General features: G+C 50.5%; 1 protein-coding gene across 1 annotated transcript in view; it reads right to left on the bottom strand.

The window, feature by feature from the left end:
- The window catches only part of ABCC6 (ATP binding cassette subfamily C member 6), a 55807-nt gene that overhangs the window by 29534 nt on the left and 4546 nt on the right, over positions 1-21727 (bottom strand). The window contains exons 3-11 of the mRNA XM_066382545.1: positions 20923-21048; positions 20663-20791; positions 19203-19328; positions 17841-17902; positions 14739-14870; positions 8557-8766; positions 7343-7520; positions 4180-4341; positions 1204-1296 (exon numbers count right to left, since the gene is read on the bottom strand). Coding sequence (XP_066238642.1) covers positions 1204-1296; positions 4180-4341; positions 7343-7520; positions 8557-8766; positions 14739-14870; positions 17841-17902; positions 19203-19328; positions 20663-20791; positions 20923-21048 — 1218 coding nt within the window. The remainder of the gene's footprint in view (positions 1-1203; positions 1297-4179; positions 4342-7342; positions 7521-8556; positions 8767-14738; positions 14871-17840; positions 17903-19202; positions 19329-20662; positions 20792-20922; positions 21049-21727) is intronic.

The raw sequence follows: 21727 nt of genomic DNA, 5'->3' as shown, positions 1-21727 counted from the left end.
GGGGAAGATGGAGGGCACAGCATGACTTGGAGGACAGCCAGTGTGGTCAGAGGAGGCTGTGCGGGGACCAGGAAGAGAGGTGGCCTGGATCATGTTGGGACTTGGCGGCCAGGCAGAGGAGTTGGGGCCACTGTGTTTCACCTTTGAGGGGTATGTCAGGGGGCAGCTGCGTGGCGAGTGCCTGAGGGGAGGCCAAATAAAAGGATGGAGGAACAGCCTGTGTGACACCCTTCCTTCCTTTGTTTTTTCTTCCTCCCTCCCTCCTTCCCTCCCTCTCTTCTTGCCTCCCTCCCTCCCTCTCTTCTTCCCTCCCTCCCTCCCTCCCTCCCTCCCTTTCTCTCTACCTCCCTCTCTCCCTTCCAAGTATTTACTGAGCACCTCCTAAAACCAGCACTGTTTGGAAAGCTGGGACCACATCAGCGAGCATTCCCTACTCCTGGGAAGTTTCACTCTAACAACAGAGAGAAAATAAATGGAGGAACTAGGTGGGTCCTGTGGCCAGTCAGAAGGTGACAAGCGCTGTGGAAGAGCATAGGCCGAGGAGCTGAGCTGCAGGAGGTGGAGGGGAGGGCACATTGCCCTGTAACCAGGGAGGTGAGGAGAGGCTGCCTAGACGTCAGGGAGGGGAGGGCAGGTGTTCCAGGCAGAGGTTACAGCCAGTGCAAAGGCCCTGTGGCAGGAGCTAGGCATGTCTGAGGATCACAGGGAGGGCAGTAAGGGGGCATGGAGTGAGCAAGGGGTAGATGAGGCCACATCACAGTGGGCAGGTGGCCATGGCAGGGTTCTGGCTTTGACTCAGGGAAATGGGAGGGAGGGGCCCTGTTTGGTTTACACAGTGCCCTCTGGTTGATGTGTGAAGAGGCCGGGGTGGGGGTGAGGACAGAAGTGGGGACGCAGCCAGGGGGTCCCCAGAGTGGCCCAAGAGAGAGACAATGGGGTTCGGAGAGCCTGGAGTAGAAACATTCTGGAAGCAAGTTGAAGGTGAGGTCAACCAAACTGCTGACTCATGGGATGTGAGAGAGAGAGAGAGGCATCAACACTGACCCATGGTTATGTGGCCCGAACACTGGGGGACAGAGCTGCCACCCACCGACTGAGTGACTGCAAAGGCCCGTGCCACCTCTCCCTTCCCCCACCCCTCCCATCTCCCTCCTGGCCCTCCTCCCATCCCCCCCCAGGGGTCCCTTCTGTCAATTGCCAAACCTGATGGTGGTTCCTCTTCTTGGTGATGAAGAAATTCAGAGGGAGGAGGCTCAGGAAGACAGCGATGGCAGTGAGGGCAGAGGGTCCCAGAAGCTAGAGACAGAGGGGACAATGTCACGAGATCCCTGAGGGCCCAGCTGCAGACTCCGAGGGGTCTGGTGAGGACTGGGGGAGGGGGTGGAGGTTCAGACTTGATTTGGAAGTAGGGAGGTGTCAGGGAGGCGGGGAGGGCAGCTGTGGGGTGGAGACCAGGACACAGGGCAGGCGCCCACAAGGGGAAACCTTCCACGTCGGGGAGTGACGTTCTTACACACAGTAAGGTGTGCAGAGCTATGTTGTAGAATCAGGCACCAGAAACCTGTATAATTATGGTAACCAGTATCACCCCAATAAAATGTAAAAAAATTTAAAAATTTTAAAAAACTTAAAAAAAGAAAGCAATGACACACTTCACACAACGGGTGTGTGTGTGTGTAGACAACATAGGTCGTGCATCTGGACAGGCGGAACCAGGTGGGTGCACCTGGTCAGAATGGTGAAGTCAGGCCTGACCAGGCAGTGGCACAGTGGATAAAGTGTCAACTTGGAACATTGAGGACCCAGATTCAAAACCCCGAGGTCACTGGCTTAAGCACAGGCTCATCTGGCTTAGGTGTGAAATCGTAGACGTGACCCGGGGTCACTGGCTTGAAGCCCAAGGTCACTGGCTAGAGCAAGGGGTCACTGTCTCAGCTGGAGCCCCCTCAATCAAGGCACATGTGAGAAAGCAATCAATGAACAACTAAGGTGCTGCAGCTATGAGTTAATGTTTCTCATCTCTCTCCCTTCCTCTCTGTCTGGCCCTATCTGTCCCTCTCATCTTGCTTGTTAAAAATAAAAAAGAACCATGAAGTCAGACCTCTGGAATCAGGATCTGGGTTCAAATCCTAACTCTGACACTCACTTGTGTGGCCTTGGGCAAGTGACTTACACTCCCTAAGCTGCAGTTTCCTCACCTGTTCAATGGCACTAGAGCTGTTTTCAGATCCTACCATAAGTGCCTATGTCACACAATGCGTTATTATCCCAGTCTTTATTCCACTCCGATGAGGGCTGGCAGACTTAGCGAATAACCATGCAGGACCTCTGACCAGTTAAATTAGGATTTCACATAAACAGTGAATAAATTTTTAGTATAAGTATGTACCATGGAATATTTGGGACATATTTATGCTAAGAAGTTATTCAATATATCTAAAATTTATATTTAACTGGACACCGTGTTTTGTGGCACCCCCCTCCCCCCCCTCCACCAGCTCTGTGACTCTGGAATGGTTGTATTCCCTCTTAGCTCTGGTGTCTTTATATGGAAAATGCAGGCGTGAGGGGGAAGTAGAATAGATGGTTTTTAAGTGGCTGTGACTTTTTGAGTTTCCTTCTGAGCTCATTTTGGCCCATTCTCGCCTCACCCCCTCTCCCGTCTGTGGGCCTTGGTTTCTCCTGTTAGCCAAAACCAGTTTTCGAAACTTCCTTGGCTATCCTCAGCAAGCAAGTTTATTTCATTTATGCAGCAATAGTGCCACCCAGTGGCTAACTAGAGAGGTGCCCAGAAGGCAAATAACCAGCGGTCACAGCCAGGGTTGGGAACATATGTACTCAAAGAAATGTTGATAGAAGGTTGAACTCTCTCTGGCAAAATGGCATCATTTGGCAAAATTGCTACAAATGCTAACTGTTAGCAGCCCCAATGCCCAACCTTCCTTAACCGGATCTCAGCGTGATCCTCTGATGGTAGGGGCCCTCTGTCTGCCAAGGGGCCAGGAGAGTGACGGGTGTGCTGTCCGCAGATTCACTTGGGTCAGGGGTCAGCCTACTCAGTTGCCCTGTGTTTTCCCAAGGGCTCCCCACTCACTCTCTTTCTATCATAACAGCTAATGTCTCTGTAGTGCACGCCGGGGAGTGTGTGAAGTGCCCCATGTGTGTTTGCTAAGCAGCCCCTGTATGCTGGGCTCTGGAACACAAGCTACCAAGTCCTCTGCCCACAGGGGTGCATCACTAACCACATGAGACAACACCCGCAGGCTACAGCTGGGTGCCAGCACTGTCCTAAGGCCTTCTCGGGCATGAGCTCACTGCAGACCTCAACATCCAGGGCAGGAGCCCTATTGCTAATTGTGATTCTCGTCTTTCAGATGAGGAAAGGGGCAACAGACAGGTTAAATCACTTGCACAAGGTTTTATAAGGAGCACGTGGTAAAAAGCAGAATTTGAACCCAGACGGTCCTACTTCAAAGTTTGTGGTTTTAATAAAAAAAAATCCTATACCCCAGACTATTAATAGATGACAGGAAGTAAAAAAAAAACCAACTCGTGATTTTTTTTTTTTTGTCACTTGGCCAATTATGCTTTTTTGACAAATAGGTAGCAAACCCTTTCCCCTAGAATGTCCTGTCCTTTTTGTTGATGGTGCTGGTGCCCCAGGGTTACAGATAACTTCATTTATTCTTTTTTTTTTTTTTTTTTTTTTTTTAGAGAGGAGAGGGAGAGACAGAGAGAGAGAGAGGAGAGACAGAGAGAGAGAAGGGGGAGGAGCTGGAAGCATCAACTCCCATATGTGCCTTGACCAGGCAAGCCCAGGGTTTCGAACCGGTGACCTCAGCATTTCCAGGTCGACGCTTTATCCACTGCGCCACCACAGGTCAGGCTACAGATAACTTCAAAGAGGCTTACTCTGTGTCCTTGGTACCCTGATAATAAGAGGTGTCCATGGTATCATTGTCATCAACATTTTACAGATGAGGAAACGAAGGCTCAGAGAGGGTGAGCATCCTGCCCAAGGTCAAGTGAAGGCACCGTGTCCAAGACGTGGCCCACTGGACCAGCCCGCAGTGGGCGTGCAGGTGGAGACCGGAAGCCGGGAAGAGGAGGGAGAGAAGGAGGAGGACGGGGCAGGATTCAGCTCACATCCCAGCCCCGCCCCCGGCCCGCCCGGCTCACCTGCCAGAGATAAACAAAGCAGATGATGATCCAGACGAGCGGCAGCCACAGCCCATTGAGGTAGAGCACGCTCTCGGTCAGCCGCTGGACGTCTACAGACACCAGGTTGACCACGTCCCCAATGGCGCTGGTCTTTTTGGAGCCGCTGGACAGAGCCAGGACCTGGGCAGGACAGGAGGAAGGAGACTTGAATCTCAGGAAAGGTCAGGCGTTGGGGATGGGAGTGGTGGTAGTGGGGGGGTTGGCAGGGAGCCCCCAGGGAGCAGGCCTGCGTCTAAGCCACGACGCACGAACTGAATGAGACAGGTTTCTTTACCGTTTGCACCTCAGTTTCCTCATCTCTAAAGTGGGCTAATAAAAATCCCCTAAGCCAGTCTCCTGGAACTTTTGTGAGAATCCAGGTAGATGACAAAAATGAAAATACTCTGAAATCCCTAAGCATTCGAGCAGTATTAATCAATCACATCGTACCCGGAAACCTTGGATTTGTGGCAACAGTGGTGGCCGTCTGCTGAGTGCTAACGAGTCACAGGCACCGTGTTCAATAAACAGTGTCATCATTTTCTGTGATGAACACCTCATCCAACAATAAGGGGCAGGTACTACCATGTCTCATTCCTTTTAAAACACCACAAATAAAACCCTTACTGTTTTTGTATCAATGAAGGGAAAAAAAAATCAATGCTAATTAAATTAAGACCTAATGCGTCTTGATTTCAGAACTGTTAAACAAGTGACACTAAAATCAATGAATGCAGAATTACCAACCCCATTATACAGCTAAGGAAACTGAGGCACAGAGAAATTGACCAACTTGCCCAAAGTTGGAGGGCTTGTAAGTGACTAGGCTAGGATTGGAATCCAGGATGACTAAGGCATGCCTTGGGCTCACCAAGGTGTTAGATGGCATTTAATGTGCCTCTCAAATACCGACCTGGTTCTCTGGCAGCCCCAAATTTTCCCTAACCCTGGGGCCATAGTGGACCCCTTCCAGCCCGTTGAACGCTGTCTTACTTGCAATTCTCTCTCTCCTGAGTGTGTGAGAAAGGAAGCAAGGGGGTGAAAGAATAAGCAGGGAATGACTGCATGTAGAAATTCTCCAAAAAAATCTTTTAATCTTTATTGAGCACCTACTCTGTGCCGTGCACTGACCTGAGTGCTAAGAATATAGCTGTGAACAACAGAGGCAGGGCTTTTGACCCAGTGATCCCACTCCTGAGACTATCTCCTAAAGGATCCCAAAACACTAATTCGAAAGAACATATGCAGCCCCGTGTTCATTGTAGCATTATTTACAATAGTCAAGATCTGAATGCAGCCCAAAGACCCGTGAATAGATGAATGGATAAAAATGCTGTGGTATATCCACACTACAGAATAACTACACAGTCACAAAAAAGAAGGAAATCTTGGCCCTGGCAGGTTGGCTCAGTGGTAGAGCGTCGGCCTGGCGTGCAGGAGTCCTGGGTTCAATTCCCGGCCGGGCACACAGGAGATGTGCCCATCTGCTTCTCCACCCCTCCCCCTCTCCTTCCTCTCTGTCTCTCTCTTCCCCTCCCGCAGCCAAGGCTCCATTGGAGCAAAGATGGCACTGGCGCTGAGGATGGCTACATGGCCTCTGCCTCAGGCGCTAGAATGGCTCTGATTGCAGCAGAGCAATGTCCCAGATGGGCAGAGCATCGCCCCCTGGTGGGCGTGCCGGGTGGATCCCGGTCGGGCGCATGCAGGAGTCTGTCTGACTGCCTCCCCGTTTCCAGCTTCAGAAAAATACAAGAAAAAAAAAAAAAAAAAGAAGGAAATCTTCCCTTTTTGCAACAGCATGGATAGACCTGGAGATTATTATGCCAAGTGAAATAAGCCAGTCAGAGAAACACAAATACAATATGATCTCATTTCTATGCGGAGTCTTATGAACTTAATAAACTGATGAGCAAAATAGAAACAGAGGCAGGGTCACAGGGAACAGATGGACAGCTATTAGAGGGGAGGTGGGTTACAGAGACTGAATGGAAGATTAGCCAAAAGCATATACACCAGCGGTTCTCAACCTGTGGATCGCGACCCCAGCATCAGGCGACCCTTGTGTTTTGTCGTTCGACCCCCGCCGGGGTCGCGACCCACAGGTTGAGAACCGCAGATATACACTATATATACGTGTGTTTATAATACACACACACAGACCACAATGGTGTCATTCAGAGGGAAAGGGAGGTGGAGGTAGGGGGAAGGGGGCTAAGGGGGGGCGATGGTGATGGAGAGAGACTTTGCTTGGGGCATTGGGCGCAGGATGCAGTGTACAGATGCTGTTTTTTGAGTTGTACATTTGAAACCTATATGGTTTTGTGGACTAATGTCGCCCTAATAAATTCAATTAATTAAAAAAAAGAGAAAAAAATTAAAAGAAGAAGAAAAGAATAACAGAGGTAGGGGGCTTTTTCTCCTGGGGCTGGCGTTTAGGCTGGGGAACAAAATGAAGACTCCCATAGCTCCTTTTTCAGTGCAGTCTCCTGGTGAGTGCCACGGAGAGAGGGTTTGAAATATACCGTATTTCCCCATGTATAAGATGCACCTTCATTTTGGGGCCCGAAATTTGAAGAGAAATGTATTACATAAAGTTATTGAACTCGAGTTTTATTCATCATAAAATTTATACAACTCCTCATCTGGGCAAATAAAAGAGGGAAATGCAAGTAAAAAAAAAAACAAAAAACTACAACCACTGTATAAGACACACCCAGTTTTTAGATCCTAATTTTCCAGAAAAGGGTGCATCTTATACATGGGGGAATACGGTAAGTTTTATTTTTCAGGTAAGGCAATGCCCACAGATCAGGCATTGCTTACAGAAGAGTTATGAAAAGAGTATCAGCAGTGGTAACAGCAAGTGCAAAGACCCTGAGGTGGGAGGAGCAAGAGAGGAAGGGGTGTGTCATGTGATGAGGTCAGAGAGATCCTAGGGTCAGATCACAAGAGGCCTTACAGAAATAACCAAGAAGGTGAGAGTGTAGCATAAGCAACTATTAGTGAAGTGATGATTGTGTTTTCAGGTACAGGTGATACTGACAGCTCAAGGATGTGACCCTCCCTGGATGAAGCATTGGTATGTATGTAAACTGGGACAGGACAGAGAGAAGCGGAAGGCCACGCCTCGCCAGGGGCTCACCTTCCTGTACACCAGGCCAGTGATAGCTGTGCGCAGCCTTATCTGCAGCACCTTGAGCCTGTACATGTGCTGCTGCTCGAACAGCGTCTGCAGGCAGGCGGCCAGGAACATCAGCGCGGCGATGAGATAGCCCTTCCAGGCCGGGGCCACGGGGTCACTGATAAACTCCAGGAACAGGCTGGTGGGAGAGCGAGGGGGAGGCACTGGTGAGAGCAGGTGCTGGTGGGTGCTGCCAAGCTTGGCCCGATCTGGGAGACCAGATGAAGTGGCTGATTTATTTTTTTTTCAGAAATGACTGCAATTATATTCCCCAAGGTCTATGCTTATTGTCAAAGTGACCTGTAGCAGCTCCGGTCAAGAGCTGAGGTTTTCATCCTCACTTGTCCAAAACCCCAGAACCTCAAAATGTAACTGCATTTGGAGATGGGGCCTTTTAAAAGGCGAGCAAGTGGCCCTGGCCGGTTGGCTCAGCGGTAGAGCGTCGGCCTGGCGTGCGGGAGTCCCGGGTTCGATTCCTGGCCAGGGCACACAGGAGAAGCGCCCATCTGCTTCTCCACCCCTCTCCCTCTCCTTCCTCTCTGTCTCTCTCTTCCCCTCCCACAGCCAAGGCTCCATTGGAGCAAAGATGGCCCGGGTGCTGAGGATGGCTCTGTGGCCTCTGCCTCAGGTGCTAGAATGGCTCTGGATGCGACAGAGCAACGCCCCAGAGGGGCAGAGCATCGCCCCCTGGTGGGCATGCCGGGTGGATCCCGGTCGGGCGCATGCGGGAGTCTGTCTGACTGCCTCCTCGTTTCCAGCTTTGGAAAAATGAAGAAAAAAAAAAAGGCGAGCAAGTTAAAATGAGGCCATTCAGCAGGACCTTAATCCAGTATGATTGGTGTCCTCATAAGAGGACATTTGGACAGACGAGGAGACATGTGGGGTGTACGGGCACAAACCGATTGCTGACCCACATTATCATAAGTAAGTAAGTATTTAAATCCCCTCACTGTGGGCTGTTTTGTTACACAGCAAGAGCTAACTGATAAGTCAGGTTAGAGGCCACTCCGTTTTCTTCTTCCCCAGGTCTCATTTATTTGTGTCCTTTCGTGCCCCCTCCAGGACCCTGAGCACCAGACGTCTAAGCAGGGGCAGGAGCGCCGAACCCCCTGGACTTGGAAATACGCCATTAAGGGACCACCCACGTTAGCAAGGCACCCAAGGCTTGAACCCACCTGAGGAGCTTGGGGACAGTGAACCTGAAGACATCACTGATGACAAGGCAGAGGGTCCCGAGGAGGAAGGTGGAGCGGAACACCTGCCAGATGGCCCTCAGCAGGGGGCCCCTCTTGCGCACTGTGTGCTGTAGGAAGGCCTCGGTCTCCGGGGCATCCCCGCTGTGCCGGAGGCTTCCTCTGCTTTTACATTCTGTTGCCTTGGAGTGCCTGGGGGAGAGGAGAAATGGGCTCCGGGTCCTCGCAATAGATTGAATGCGTGTTTCCCCATATTCATAGGTTGAAACCCTACCCCCCAATGTGATCGTATTTGGAGGTGAGGTCTTTGGGAGGTGATTAAGTCATGAGGGTGGACCATTCCTAAATGAAATTAGTGACCTTATAAAAGACCCCAGTGAGTTGCCTCGTCCCTTCCTCCATGTAAAAAACAGAGAGGACAGTGTCTATCAACCAGGAGGCGGGCCCTCACCAGACACCAAATCTGCAGGTGCCTTGACCTTGAAGGACTTGTAGCTTCCAGAATTGAGGGAGATAAGTTTGTTGTTCACAAGCCGGCCGGTCTGTATAGCCGCCAGAACAGACTGAGACAGTCCTTTCTGATGTTCCCCGAGGTAGCAGCCGAGCTGTCAGCAGCGGGACCAGTATCACAGGGTTCCCACTCAACCAGGGGTGGGTGAGCTTGGACCCAGCCTCATCTCCTCACTTGTTCTTCCTTGTCTCCCAGATCACCCGCCAGTGAGACAACCAGGCAGGGGAGGGGTGGACGGCGGGAGGGCAGTCCCAGGACCCACGGGTGGTGATGCGAATCACACACTTTGAGCACCTACTATGTACCAGGCACTCCCTAGTCCTCCTAAGAACCTGGTGTTACCTCCATTTCACAGATGAGAAAACTAAAGCTCAGAGGGTGAACTTGTCCCAGGGCACAGAGCTGAGAAGTGAAAAAACTAGGATTTGACCCCAACTCTACCTTTTAGGTAGACTTTTGATCTAAAATGCAGCCCTCCCCTTCTTCCACAACTGGCCAGCCCTTAGATGGTTTAAAACTGGTTTAGAATCCTGCTTGTGGCCCTGGCTGGTTGGCTCAGTGAATAGAGCATTGGCCCAGTGTATGGACATCCCGTGTTTGATCCCTGGTCAGGGCACACATGAGAAGTACCATCTGCTTCTCTTCCCCTCCCTCTCCCCCTTTCCTCTCTCTCTTCCCCTCCCACAGCCAGTGGCTCCATTGGTTCAAGCATCAGCCTCAGGCACTGAAGATAGCTTGGTAGATTCAAGCATCAGCCCCAGACAGGGGTCACCGGGTGGATCCCGGTCAGGCGCATGCGAGAGTATATTTCATTATCTCCCCTCCTGTCACTTTTAAAAAAAAGAAAAAAGAATCTTGCTTGTGTCCACGGGCCTGGCGCTCCTGGTCTGCGTGAAAGCACACCCAGAAGCTCAGACAGCCGTGAAGCCATAAGGGCCCTGGCTCTACTTATACCCAGGGGCCACAGGGAGAGGGTGGGTCAAGGAGGGTGAGAAGAGGGGGTGGCCCAAGGACCCCTCTAGAGGCAGGCGGTCCTCTGTCATAGGGAGAGGCTGGTGGTGACACAGCTCTGACAGCCCAGTTGCTGCGTGGCTTTGGACAGACTGCTTCCCTCTTGTGCTTCTGTGCCCTTGTGTCTGAAAGGATGGAGCTGGTCTCTCTCTGCTTCCCTTCCAATTCTGACAACCTAGGGGGTTTATCATTAATGCCAATGCCCATTTACAGAACCGGGACCGGGACCAGGCACTGGGATCAGCCCTTTACATGCACGATTGCATTGACTCATCTCACCCTCCCTACCTGGCTCGTATCACAGGCTCCCCACTGCACTGAAAAGAAGACTGAGACTCAGAGAGGCAGTGACAGCTGCCAGGTCACACAGCAAGGACAGAACAGGGATTTGAGCCAGATCTCCACTCATGGTTCGCACAGTGCCTCCTTGTGGCCCTCACCCGCCACCAAAAATTAAATAAACAATGGCGAGCGTGGGTGGCCAGACTGTCATGGACAAGGTCAAGGCCTTGCCCCTCTCTTCTGGCTTGGCTTGCTGTTTGGTTTGGCATCTTGGAGGGTTGTGGCTTGGCCTTTGTCACTGAGCTGTGCATGGCCTGCCACTCACAGACATTTTTGTATTTGAGTATCGTATGCCGAAAAGATGTCACCTCCTAGCAGAGGCCACCCTGACACCCCTTCCCATTGGGTCCCATCGTTCAATTTGTTCCCTTCAGAGGCATGATCACTCTCTACAGCTCTCTGCTTCACCTCTTTGTCTTGTTAGAATGCCAGGAAGGGAGACTTCATGTTTGTATTTTTCCCCAGCACCCAATTCATTCAGTTCCTGAATGTTGTAGGCACTCAGTTAATACTTGTCAAATGAATAGGAAAAAATCAATTAGGTGTGATGTGTACAAAGGGCCTAAAGGACTGCCTGGGTCACAATGTTATAAAGATTTGTGGAAGGAAGGAATTAAGGGAGGGAGGGATGGAGGATGGAAGGAAGCAGGCAACTAGGTTTGGTAGACTGAACCTGGCCTTGGATCCAGGAGACTGAATTTCAAATGCCTCTTTCCTCTCTGAGCCTCAGTGTTTCCATCTGTAAAATGAGATGACTGTGAAGACTTCTTTCCAGATGGATGTACTGCTCGCCTCTGGTCTAGCTGCTGGCCCAGAATTCTAAGCCATGTGGTCAGCCTGCAGGCTCTCTAGCAAACTTTCTCCTTCCCAGTGGGTTACACTTTTCTTTAAGAAAAGTCTGCAGCCCTGGCCGGTTGGCTCAGCGGTAGAGCGTCGGCCTGGCGTGCAGGAGTCCCGGGTTCGGTTTCCGGCCAGGGCACACAGGAGAAGCGCCCATCTGCTTCCCCACCCCTCCCCCTCTCCTTCCTCTCTGTCTCTCTCTTCCCCTCCTGCAGCAGAGGCTCCACTGAAGCAAAGATGGCCCGGGCGCTGGGGATGGCTCCTTGGCCTCTGCCCCAGGCGCTAGAGTGGCTCTGGTCGCAACAGAGTGACGCCCCTGAGGGGCAGAGTATCGCCCCTTGGTGGGCAGAGCGTCGCCCCCTGGTGGGCGTGCCGGGTGGATCCCGGTTGGGCGCATGTGGGAGTCTGACTGTCTCTCCCCGTTTCCAGCTTCAGAGAAATACAAAAAAAAAAAAAAAAAAAAAAGAATTAAAAAAAAAAGAAAAGTCTGCAGATTGGTGTCCAATCTTTGGTCTTTGGACCAAAGACCATTTGTGCAGGACTTGCATATGACCATAAGGTGAGGCAGGGGTCTGAGTGTCTGGCCAGGTATAAGTTGGGGGATACAAAAGGGAGTGGTGGAGACTGTGGCAAACAGAAGAGTACCTGCCCTGTCTAGTGGAACAGCTGCCACCCAGACCCACTTTCCTGTTGCCATGCAGGACTATGACCCAGCACTGCCAGTCTACTTTCAGAGAGGTCAGAATTTCAGATTTGTATGTGATATTGCCAATGTGGTTTTTTTTTTTATTGTTGTTGTTTTGTTTGTTTTTTGTATTTTTCCAAAGTTAGAAGCGGGGAGGCAGAGAGACAGACTCCGCATGTGCCTGACTGGGATCCACCCGGCATGCCCACTAGGGGGCGATGCTCTGCCCATCTGGGGCATTGCTCCACTGTAGCCAGAGCCATTCTAGCGCCTGAGGTGGAGCCCATGGAGCCATCCTCAGTGCCCGGGGCCAACTTTGCTCCAGTGGAGCCTTGGCTGTGAGAAGGGAAGAGAGAGATAGAGAGGAAGGAAAGCAGGAGGGGTGGAGAAGCAGTTGGGTGCTTCTTCTATGTGCCCTGGTTGGGAATAGAACCTGGGACTTCCACACGCTGGGCTGATGCTCTACCACTGAGCCAACCAGCCAGGTCTGCCTATGTTTTAAATGTTGGTAACTTATTAAAAACAAAACAATACAAACCCCCCTCAAAGAACAAGAGCAACATCACACCATGTGGGTCAAGCACACCTTGGCAACCTGAGTTGGCCAGAAGGTGGCTGGTCTTCTGACCTCTCAGGATGACATCCTCTTCCTTCCTCCAAAAGTTGCAAAATATTTCAGAAACATAACAAAAGTTCTCTTGGTGTGTAATCAGTCAGCTCAGAAAATGGCTGAGCTGGACTGTGTACAACCGTGCCTTCCTCCTGTCTCTCTGCCCACTGTGTGTGGATCCTCAGCCTGTTCTGGAGGGTATCTCCATTCACTGGCTCCAGTGTTCTCGTGCTGGCTGCGGAAGCCAGGGCTGGAAGAGAGTGGGTGAGACTCCAGGGCTTCTTTGAATGAACTCTGCCACTCAACAGTAACTTAAGGGTGGAGGGGAGCCTGGCCTATCATGGCGCAGAGGATAAAGCATCGTCCTGGAATGCTGAGGTCGCCTGTTCAAAACCCTGGGCTTGCCCAGTTAAGGCACATACGACAAGCAATCAATGAGCAACTAGAGTGAAACAATTATGAGTTGATACTTCTTGCTTCCCCCCTTCCATACTCCTCTCTCTGTAAATCCAATAAATAAAATCTTAAAAAATAAAAAGAGTAGAGGGAAAGTTTGACAAGAGATGCCTAGGGTGAGAGAGAGCTGCTGTTTTGATTTGCTCATATAACTCCTTTTGGAGCGACACACATCCTTCCTTTGGGGAGCAGCCCCTTCTCTCACCTCCTGTCCCCTCCCCTCTTTGTGTGACCCTGAAAGAACCACCAATCATGGAGCTTGCCCCTTGGTCATGGGAGTGGCCCCTGAGAGGCACATGACTTGAGCCAGCCAATCAGAGGTTTTCCTCGAAATTTTCTATATGGAAGCTAGGAGAGATGGCTTTATGAAGAGACCTATACACAGATAACAGCTGAGCTGAGAGATGGAGGGAAAGAATTTGGACACCATGCAAATCCCTGGATCCAGCCAGACCTGCAGCTAGATCACCTTCTCAGCTATGTGAGCCAGTAGTCTCTCACTCTCTGTCTCTCTCTCGCTTCTTCTAATCTGTGGGTTTCAACCATATACAGCCACCACCACAAAGTCCTAGAGTATTCAGGGGAACCTGGTAACTGTTCTCACAGAGCTGTTACTTTTGCCTGTCCCCTGAAATACCAAGAACTAGTGAGGTCAAGTGACTTGTCCAAAATAATCAATTACTTGATGGCTTGTCTGTATCTCACCTCAGGCTTAATTAATGTTGGCAGCTCATTTCTCTAGAAAAAAAGTTCCTAGACTGGTTCTTCAGACTCCAAGGGCCCCACAGAAGTTTCCAGAGATGCCACAGAGGGCAAGAGCGAGGTGGACTGGACAGGACTAGAAAGAGCTTAAACCTTCTGGGTAACTGATACTGCTTGAGCTTTTACCATTTTCAAGGAATTCGTTAAGTTCTTTTCTAAAATAAAAATTTTCTCCATTTTTATGCCTGACCAGGCGGTGGCGCAGTGGATAGAGCGTTGGACTGGGATGCAGAGGACCCAGGTTCAAGACCCCGAGGTCACCAACTTGAGCGCGGGCTCATCTGGTTTGAGCAAAGCTCACCAGCTTGGACCCAAGGTCGCTGGCTCCAGCAAGGGGTTACTTGGTCTTCTGAAGGCCCGCAGTCAAGGCACATATGAGAGGGCAATCAATGAACAACTAAGATGTCACAATGAAAAACTAATGATTAATTCTTCTCATCTCTCTCCGTTCCTTTCTGTCTGTCCCTACCTCTGACTCTCTCCGTGTCTCTGTAAAAAAAAAAAAATTTTTTTCCCCCATTTCCCACAAGTTATGAGTTCGGGGGCTAATGACATCCCCATTTAACAGATAAGAAACCTGAAGCCCAGGAAGCTAATCACTCAGGTGACATAATAAATGAATAGTCGCCTGCATTTATGACCCACCACTCACCTCTCCACCCCCAGTCTTAAAATATCCCTTCTGTTTCCTGCCTGCCATTCCACCATTCCAGCTTCCTTCTGGGGACCTCCTGGAGTTCTCATGTTGTCTCCTTTGGGAACCTGAAAAGCACTCTGGGAGAAAACATACCTTGAGCCTGACCAGGTAATACTTAGTGAGATCAACTGGCGGGAAGGGGGCTCTAGAGGTGGAGCCCAGAGTAGGGTCGGGGGTTGTACGTGGGGCCAAATGATGAGCTTTGCAGACCCAGCATGCAGCTGAGCTCTCTCCACTTCCACACACTCACCGCTGGGCTGCCCTGAGGTTCTTTGTCCATTTCCTTTGGAGCTGGGACACAAGTTCTTCTGAGGAGTTCTCTCTCGCAAGTGACCAGAGGTCTTTTGGACCTAGTGGCCTCCTGTAGCCCCTCCAGATCAGCCTGTAAAAGAGGATCACCAGGGAAAGCTCCTTCTGCCTTCTGCCTTTTGCCCTCTGCCTCTTCAAAGTCCTGGAAGCTGTGTGACCCTGGGTATATCACTTTACCTCTCTGCACCTCTTCTGGCTCCTCGGTAAAATTAAAGCAATTAACTGTACCTAATATTTGCTGAGCACTTTTCAGTTTACAAAGATCATCTCATTTAGTTGTCACATGAGCCTGTATGATAGGTTATTATTGACCCATCTTACAGATGAGGACACAGAAAGAGGCTCAGTGATTATATGATTTAAACAAGGGATGACCTATGTAGCAGGGGAAATAAACCTCCCTAGGAGTCAAAAGTCAAGAATAGAAAAATATCACTGCTCACCACTCCAGCCACCTGACCTCAGGACCTTTGCACATGCATGTTGCTCTGCTAAAAACTCTTTTCCTGCACTTCTCACCGGGTCACTTCTTACTTGATCTTCACCTCAGCTTAGATGGGATTTCCTTAGAAGCCCACCCAATGACTCCTCCCTGTCCCGATAGATTCCCCCATTATAATATCCCACAGTTTCTTGAGCTTCTTTTCCTTATAATGCTTGTTGAAATTATGTTTATTTACTTTTTCAGTCTGGTTATTTATTTCGTGTCTTTCTCCTCCATTGGATAGTAAGCTCCGTGGGGGGCAAAGACAGTACTTGCCTTTATCCTCACTTCCTGGCATAGGGCACAAGATTCATTGCATGAAGCCACTTATCAACTCTGTGACTTGGCCACGTCACTTCTCATCAATGGACCTCAATATCCTCACCTTAAAGTGACAGTGTTTCCCAGTGCATGGGACTGGTATATGAGGTGACTGTAGATGGCATGTTGTTGGAGGGGGGGTCACTGAAAAGATGTGAGCACTGGTTGACCCAGGAGCTGGACCTGGGCAATCAGAGGCTCCTCCCCCCTCCCCTGTTCCTGCAGTGTGCACACAGCCCGTCTTCCTGCACTAGGAGCCACTTCAAGGATGCAGCCTGGAGATAGTAAGACGCTTCTGAGGCCACCTGGTAGGTGTATGTGATGGACATCATTAAGGCCTCTGTATAAACTGTTAAGATTCTGTCCAGTGGGTATGGCGATCTCCTTGACCCGCAGCACCCAAGAACAAGCCTCGCAGGTAAGTTCCCTTGCTTGTTAAAACCTCCACCTACCAGTCTGGAGCCTGTCTCTTCCATTGCCCTTTGCCCTCTGGGTACGGGGCCAGTTTGCGAGCCAACCCACATACACAAGAAATTATTTGCGATAGACTTCCATATGAGGAGCATCACTTTTTTTCAGGTCCCTCTCATCTTTCTAATGATGCCAAGAAGAAGGTCTTGTTCGGGGCTGATGCTGAGCTTGTCACTGGGACTTCTCAAGTCCCCCTTTCTAACACAGAGCAAAGTCAGGCAGGATACAGTTCTGATCTGGAACTTACTAACATTGCCTGGTTTTCACTGAAGTTAAGTTTGGAGTTCTCCATGGCAAGTGATTCTATAGATTTTTACTATTTGGCAGTGATAGAAAGTTTCCTTTTTAAAAAAGTTTATTTCAGGCCCTGGCCGGTTGGCTCAGCGGTAGAGTGTCGGCCTAGCGTGCGGAGGACCCGGGTTCGATTCCCGGCCAGGGCACACAGGAGAAGCGCCCATTTGCTTCTCCACCCCTCCGCCGCGCTTTCCTCTCTGTCTCTCTCTTCCCCTCCCGCAGCCAAGGCTCCATTGGAGCAAAGATGGCCCGGGCGCTGGGGATGGCTCTGTGGCCTCTGCCTCAGGCGCTAGAGTGGCTCTGGTCGCAACATGGCGACACCCAGGATGGGCAGAGCATCGCCCCCTGGTGGGCAGAGCGTCGCCCCTGGTGGGCGTGCCGGGTGGATCCCAATCGGGCGCATGCGGGAGTCTGTCTGACTGTCTCTCCCTGTTTCCAAGCTTCAGAAAAATGAAAGAAAAAAAAAAAAAGAATAAAAAAAAAAGGTTATTTCAGTAGGAAAAAAATGAGTTTATTTAAAGAAAAAACATTAAGTGAATAGGGTATGAATACACTAATATGGCAAAAAGCTTGAAGAATGGTCCATGAGTACCTACGTTTGGGAAACAGAGGGCCAGGTCTGTTTTTCTCCAGCACTTCTATGGTCTTCCCACCGATTCCACCCCCCCACCCCCAGCATCCTAGCCTCTGTTTATTTAGCAGCTACTTTAATACGCACTATGGGCCAAACCTCGTTCTGAGTGCTTCACGAACCTTATCTCATTTAATCCTCACAACCCTATGAGGTTGATGCTATTATTACCCTCATTTTACAGGTGCAGAAACGTAGGCACAGAGAGGTTCAGTAGCTTGTCCAAAGTCACACAGCCAGTACATGGTGGGGCTAGGATTCAAATCTAGGTATTACAAAATCTGACCACAAGGTAGTTAGGATGGGTGCTGGTGGGTGGGGACATCCTCAGTGACCAGTGTGCTGACCTTGGAGAAACATCTGTCTTCTGTACCAGCTTGAGAGCCTCCAGGAGATAAGGGTTTGGCCTTTACCTCCTCACCCCTGCTGCTTAGCACATAGTCAGTGCTTGTGAAATGTTGGTGGAATGAAGGAAGCAGAATAAGAGATGATTTGATTGAGGGCCTGCTATGTACAAGGACTAAGCACTTCACATGCAATGAAGGTAGAGTTGTTCCCATTTTACAGAGGGGAAAACTAAGACTCTCAATATCTGTGATATGGCTGGCTGAGATGGAGCCAGGATTCAAACCCAGATCTCACGCCAGTGAGTGAGCAGGAGGGGATGTGGGTGATGGGCACATTGAAATCTGGGAGGGACACACTGAGCCTGGAACAGAGAAAGCCAGCTGACCTTAGAACCTCAGGGTGGGGGGGGGGTGAGGAGCTTGGTGACGAATCAGAGCAGCAAATGCAGGTGGGTAGAAGCACCACCCCGGTGCCTTCCCAGCTACTTTACTTACCCAGAAACCCACCAGAACATGGCCTTGGAGGGGAAGGAGGCTCCGGCCTCTGGACATGGATTCTGTGAAGAGAAAAGATGGGGCAAAAGGAGAGCTCAGTGTCACATCCCATGGCCAGTATGTGGGGAACCAGGGGTAGGAAGACAGGATGAAGTAGCCCTCAGCTTAGTACCGAAAGGGTACGCCACTGTGCCCTTCCTACTTGTTGGAGGTAGACACCAATCGGCCTAGTGCTCCCTAGCAGGCAAGGCGGAAAGGGACTGGGCCAGAGGACTGACAGCATCCACAAGGTAAAAACTGATCGTTTCCTGGAAGAGCAACTATCGCTAATACTGAGACCAGGCAGTTCTCAAAACAAGGACCACGCAGGACATAGACAGCATTCTGAGCCGTATTCCTCAGTGAACGCGGTGAAGAAGTGGAGACGGATCTGTCCTGCGATTTCACCAGCTGCTCCAGAAATACCGCAGAGACCTAAGTTCTTCACCAACAGGGCCTGAGGCTGCCCATTTCACCACATCTTTGCCATCACAGCTTGTTCACAATTTTTTTTTCTGCCATTCTCAAAGAAAAAAAAATCCTATTAATGTTTTAACTTCATTATTTTAGCAGTTGAGCATGTTTTTAGATGTCCTCAGATCAACTCTCTCTTCCTCAGAGAATTCTTTCCTGATTTCACAGACTAGTTCAATGTTACCTGCCGTAAACTCTCACGGACCATGAAATTCTCCTGCAGAGCATTTGCCCCAATTACAGTTTTCCATGTGTTTGTATAATTATGTGATTAATGTTTGGTTCTCTTACTTGGCTGTTAGCTGCATGATGAGAGGCACAACATCTGTTTATTCAGTATAGATCCTCAGTACCTAGCTGGGGCACAGAGCAGGGTTTGGCAAAGTACAGCTCTGGGGGACAAATCTGGCCCACTGCTTGTCTCTTCAAATAAAGTTTTATTGGAACACATTCATGCTCCTTTGTTGGCCTAGTGTCTGCGGCCAGTTTCAGCTACAGCAGCAGAGTTTAGTAGTTTCCACAGAGACCATATGCCTAAAATAGTTTCCATCTTGCTCTGGACAGAAAAAGTTGGTCAACCCATAGAATAGAGTAGCCACATAATACAAACTTTGCTGAATGACGCAATGGATAAAAAGCAAAGGCTCATGCTCAGACACCCCACGCCACACTCACATTCACACAGCCCCCCAACATTGCCCGGCACACACACACTGTGGGTTCACCAGCTCACAGCACCCCACACCATGGGGTGTCTAGAGTTCAACTACCTTTGGTCACACAGGCAGATGGATACAGGAAGTAGAACAGGGACAAGGGAGGACCTGGGTTGGAGACATGGCGACTTACAGACTGCTGGGGGTCTTTAGGAAAGAAGGGTGGTTGATCGGCCAGGCAGGACAGCACAAACTGTGCCACCACCAGAGACAAGCACAGGTAGGTTGACAGGTGGTGGAAGGGGTCACTCTGGAAGCCCTGAGGGAGAAAAGACAGAAGTTGCTTTGAGTCTAGGCAGGCAGAACGATAAATCAACTGTGGGAACCCACCCTTTGATGAGTTAGGATGGCCTGTGGAATTTTCCCATTAGTTGCAAAGGTTACTTTGTAAAAATCTGTCCTTCAGGACAGAAGGGTGTTTCTTTATCTTCTTTTAAATGGAGCAGGATGGAGTAATCATTTGGCTCAAGAGGTTTTGGGTGGGTGCCATCTGTGCAAGAGGTTTTTCAACTGCAGGTGATTTTGACAATGTCAGTAGACATTTGGGGTTACCACAATGGAGGGGGTGCTACTGGCATCAAGTGGGTAGAGGCCAGGGATGCTGCTAACCACCCCACAGGGCACAGGACAGCCTCCCCACTTAAGAAAATTATGCTAAGAGTCCTGAGGTAGAGAAAAGTTGGTCTAGTCTTCTCTTTGCAGATAAAATGATCTATCATGCCCCCTAATGTGGAAATGCCGCACCCCAGGTTGGGAAACAGCAATGTGGGTGGGTGTACGGAATGAGTGTGGAAATACAAGTGCAGGGGGCACAGGTGAGGGCGAGAATAGGTGCGAATGGGGGGAACCTGCGTGCGTGGGGAAGAGCATGCGCAGGTGAGTGTTGGGGAGGCCCCCCGAGATGTTGTGACTGCCGCTGACCTGCACGGCTCAGAGGCTCCTCGCCCCTTCCCTGTTCCAATGAGGCAGCCTTGAGAGAGAGCAAGGTGTCACGAGGCCACCTGGACGTTTCACGTGACTGAGCCCTGTTAAGACCACTGTATAAACTTGAAGATTCTGGCGGGCCGGTACGGAGATCTCATTATCTTATGGTGCCCAAGACAAGCCTCATAGGTAAGTTCCCTTGATTGTTAAACTCTCCGTCGCAACTTGCCCTCAGTGTATGGGGCCAGTCTGGAATTTCATGCGGGGTGCTGTGAGCTGGTGAACCCACAGTGTGTGCGTGCCGGGCAATGTTGGGGGGCTGTGTGAATGTGAGTGTGGCGTGGGGTGTCTATGCCTGAGTTGTGTGGGACCTTGAAGGCGCAGCCACTGGGTGAGTGGATGTATGCAGGTGTGTGTGTGAGATGTTTTGGAGTCTGTGGTTGTAAAGCGCCTAAAGTGTGTGCTTGGTGTGCAAGTAAAGTGTGTGCGTGTCGATAGAGACCTGGGAGGGAGTGTGTTTGTGAGGTGCTAGAGGTTAGGCAACTGTGGTGTTTGTGTCTGTGTGTAGAGAACAAGACAGGTGTGGAAAGTGGGGGGGGGAGGAAGGATGGGACCCGAGGCCTGAAACTGCCATGTTGGTTTCCCCAGGTGGCCCGGGCCCCCACTCACCCCGTGTGAGCTCTGCTGGGCGGTCCTGATAGCTGGCAAGAGACAGCAGAGCAGCCAGTACCCGAACAGCACCCCGGATGCCTGCACCCCCTTCTTCCTCTCTATGTGGATCAGGAACACTGCAAAGGTCTACACCAGAGAGTCAGGATGTGCCCCTTAAGGTGGAGGTGTTGGGGGAACCCCATTTTGCCCCACACCCTCCACCTCCACAGGGAAAGCAGTAGTCAGGAGCAAGCCAGCAAGCCTGGGGGTGTCCTTACCATCGTGGTGAGCCACACGGTGGGGTGAATGAGGAATTCGGGGGCCTGGGGCATTCCCTGCTGGATTCTCCAAAGAGTGACAGACACGTTCGAGGTGTGCAGGATGATGAGGGTGAAGCCGAGCACCTGGGGAGACAAATTAGGTAAGGCTGGTGGGTGAAAAGGGAGGTGGTGGCACACTGCACAGCGCCCCCACGTCGCTGTGGCTCTGGCTGGGCACTGCACGTACCAGAGTCATCATTTGACAGTGCTGATGTGAAAGATGTAGAAAAAAGAGCAGTGAGGTGTGTTGCAGATAAATCTTGTCCTGTAACTGTCATATAATAATGCACCACAAGGGTCCAAGCCAATCCTGTGCTCTCCAGAACGCTGCAGTCTCCAGTAGCTCGCGGGAGAGATGCTGGGATACTGTGGACGGACAAGGGGCCGCATCCTGAACCTGACAAGCTCAGGGGCCACCTGCACGGCGGCCTTGCAGACTCAGAGACCTAATGTAACCACGTAGGCTGGTCTGAAATGAAGACTTTCTAACTGAACGCTAGTCATGCCAGGTAGTCACATCTTAGGGCCTGTCTCTTTCCTGACCAAGGGCGATCTTTACCTTCACTGAGCCTGTTTATTGTTTTTTGTTGTTGTTTTTTTTTTACAGAGACAGAGAGAGAGTCAGAGAGAGGGATAGATAGGGACAGACAGACAGGAAGGGAGAGAGATGAGAAGCATCAATCATCAGTTTTTCGTTGTGACACCTTAGTTGTTCATTGATTGCTTTCTCATATGTGCCTTGACCGTGGGGCTGCAGCAGACT

The sequence above is a fragment of the Saccopteryx leptura genome, chromosome 4, assembly GCF_036850995.1.
Source record: "Saccopteryx leptura isolate mSacLep1 chromosome 4, mSacLep1_pri_phased_curated, whole genome shotgun sequence".
NCBI classification, from domain to species: Eukaryota; Metazoa; Chordata; class Mammalia; order Chiroptera; family Emballonuridae; genus Saccopteryx; species Saccopteryx leptura.
This window is presented reverse-complemented; position numbering and strand designations above follow the sequence as displayed.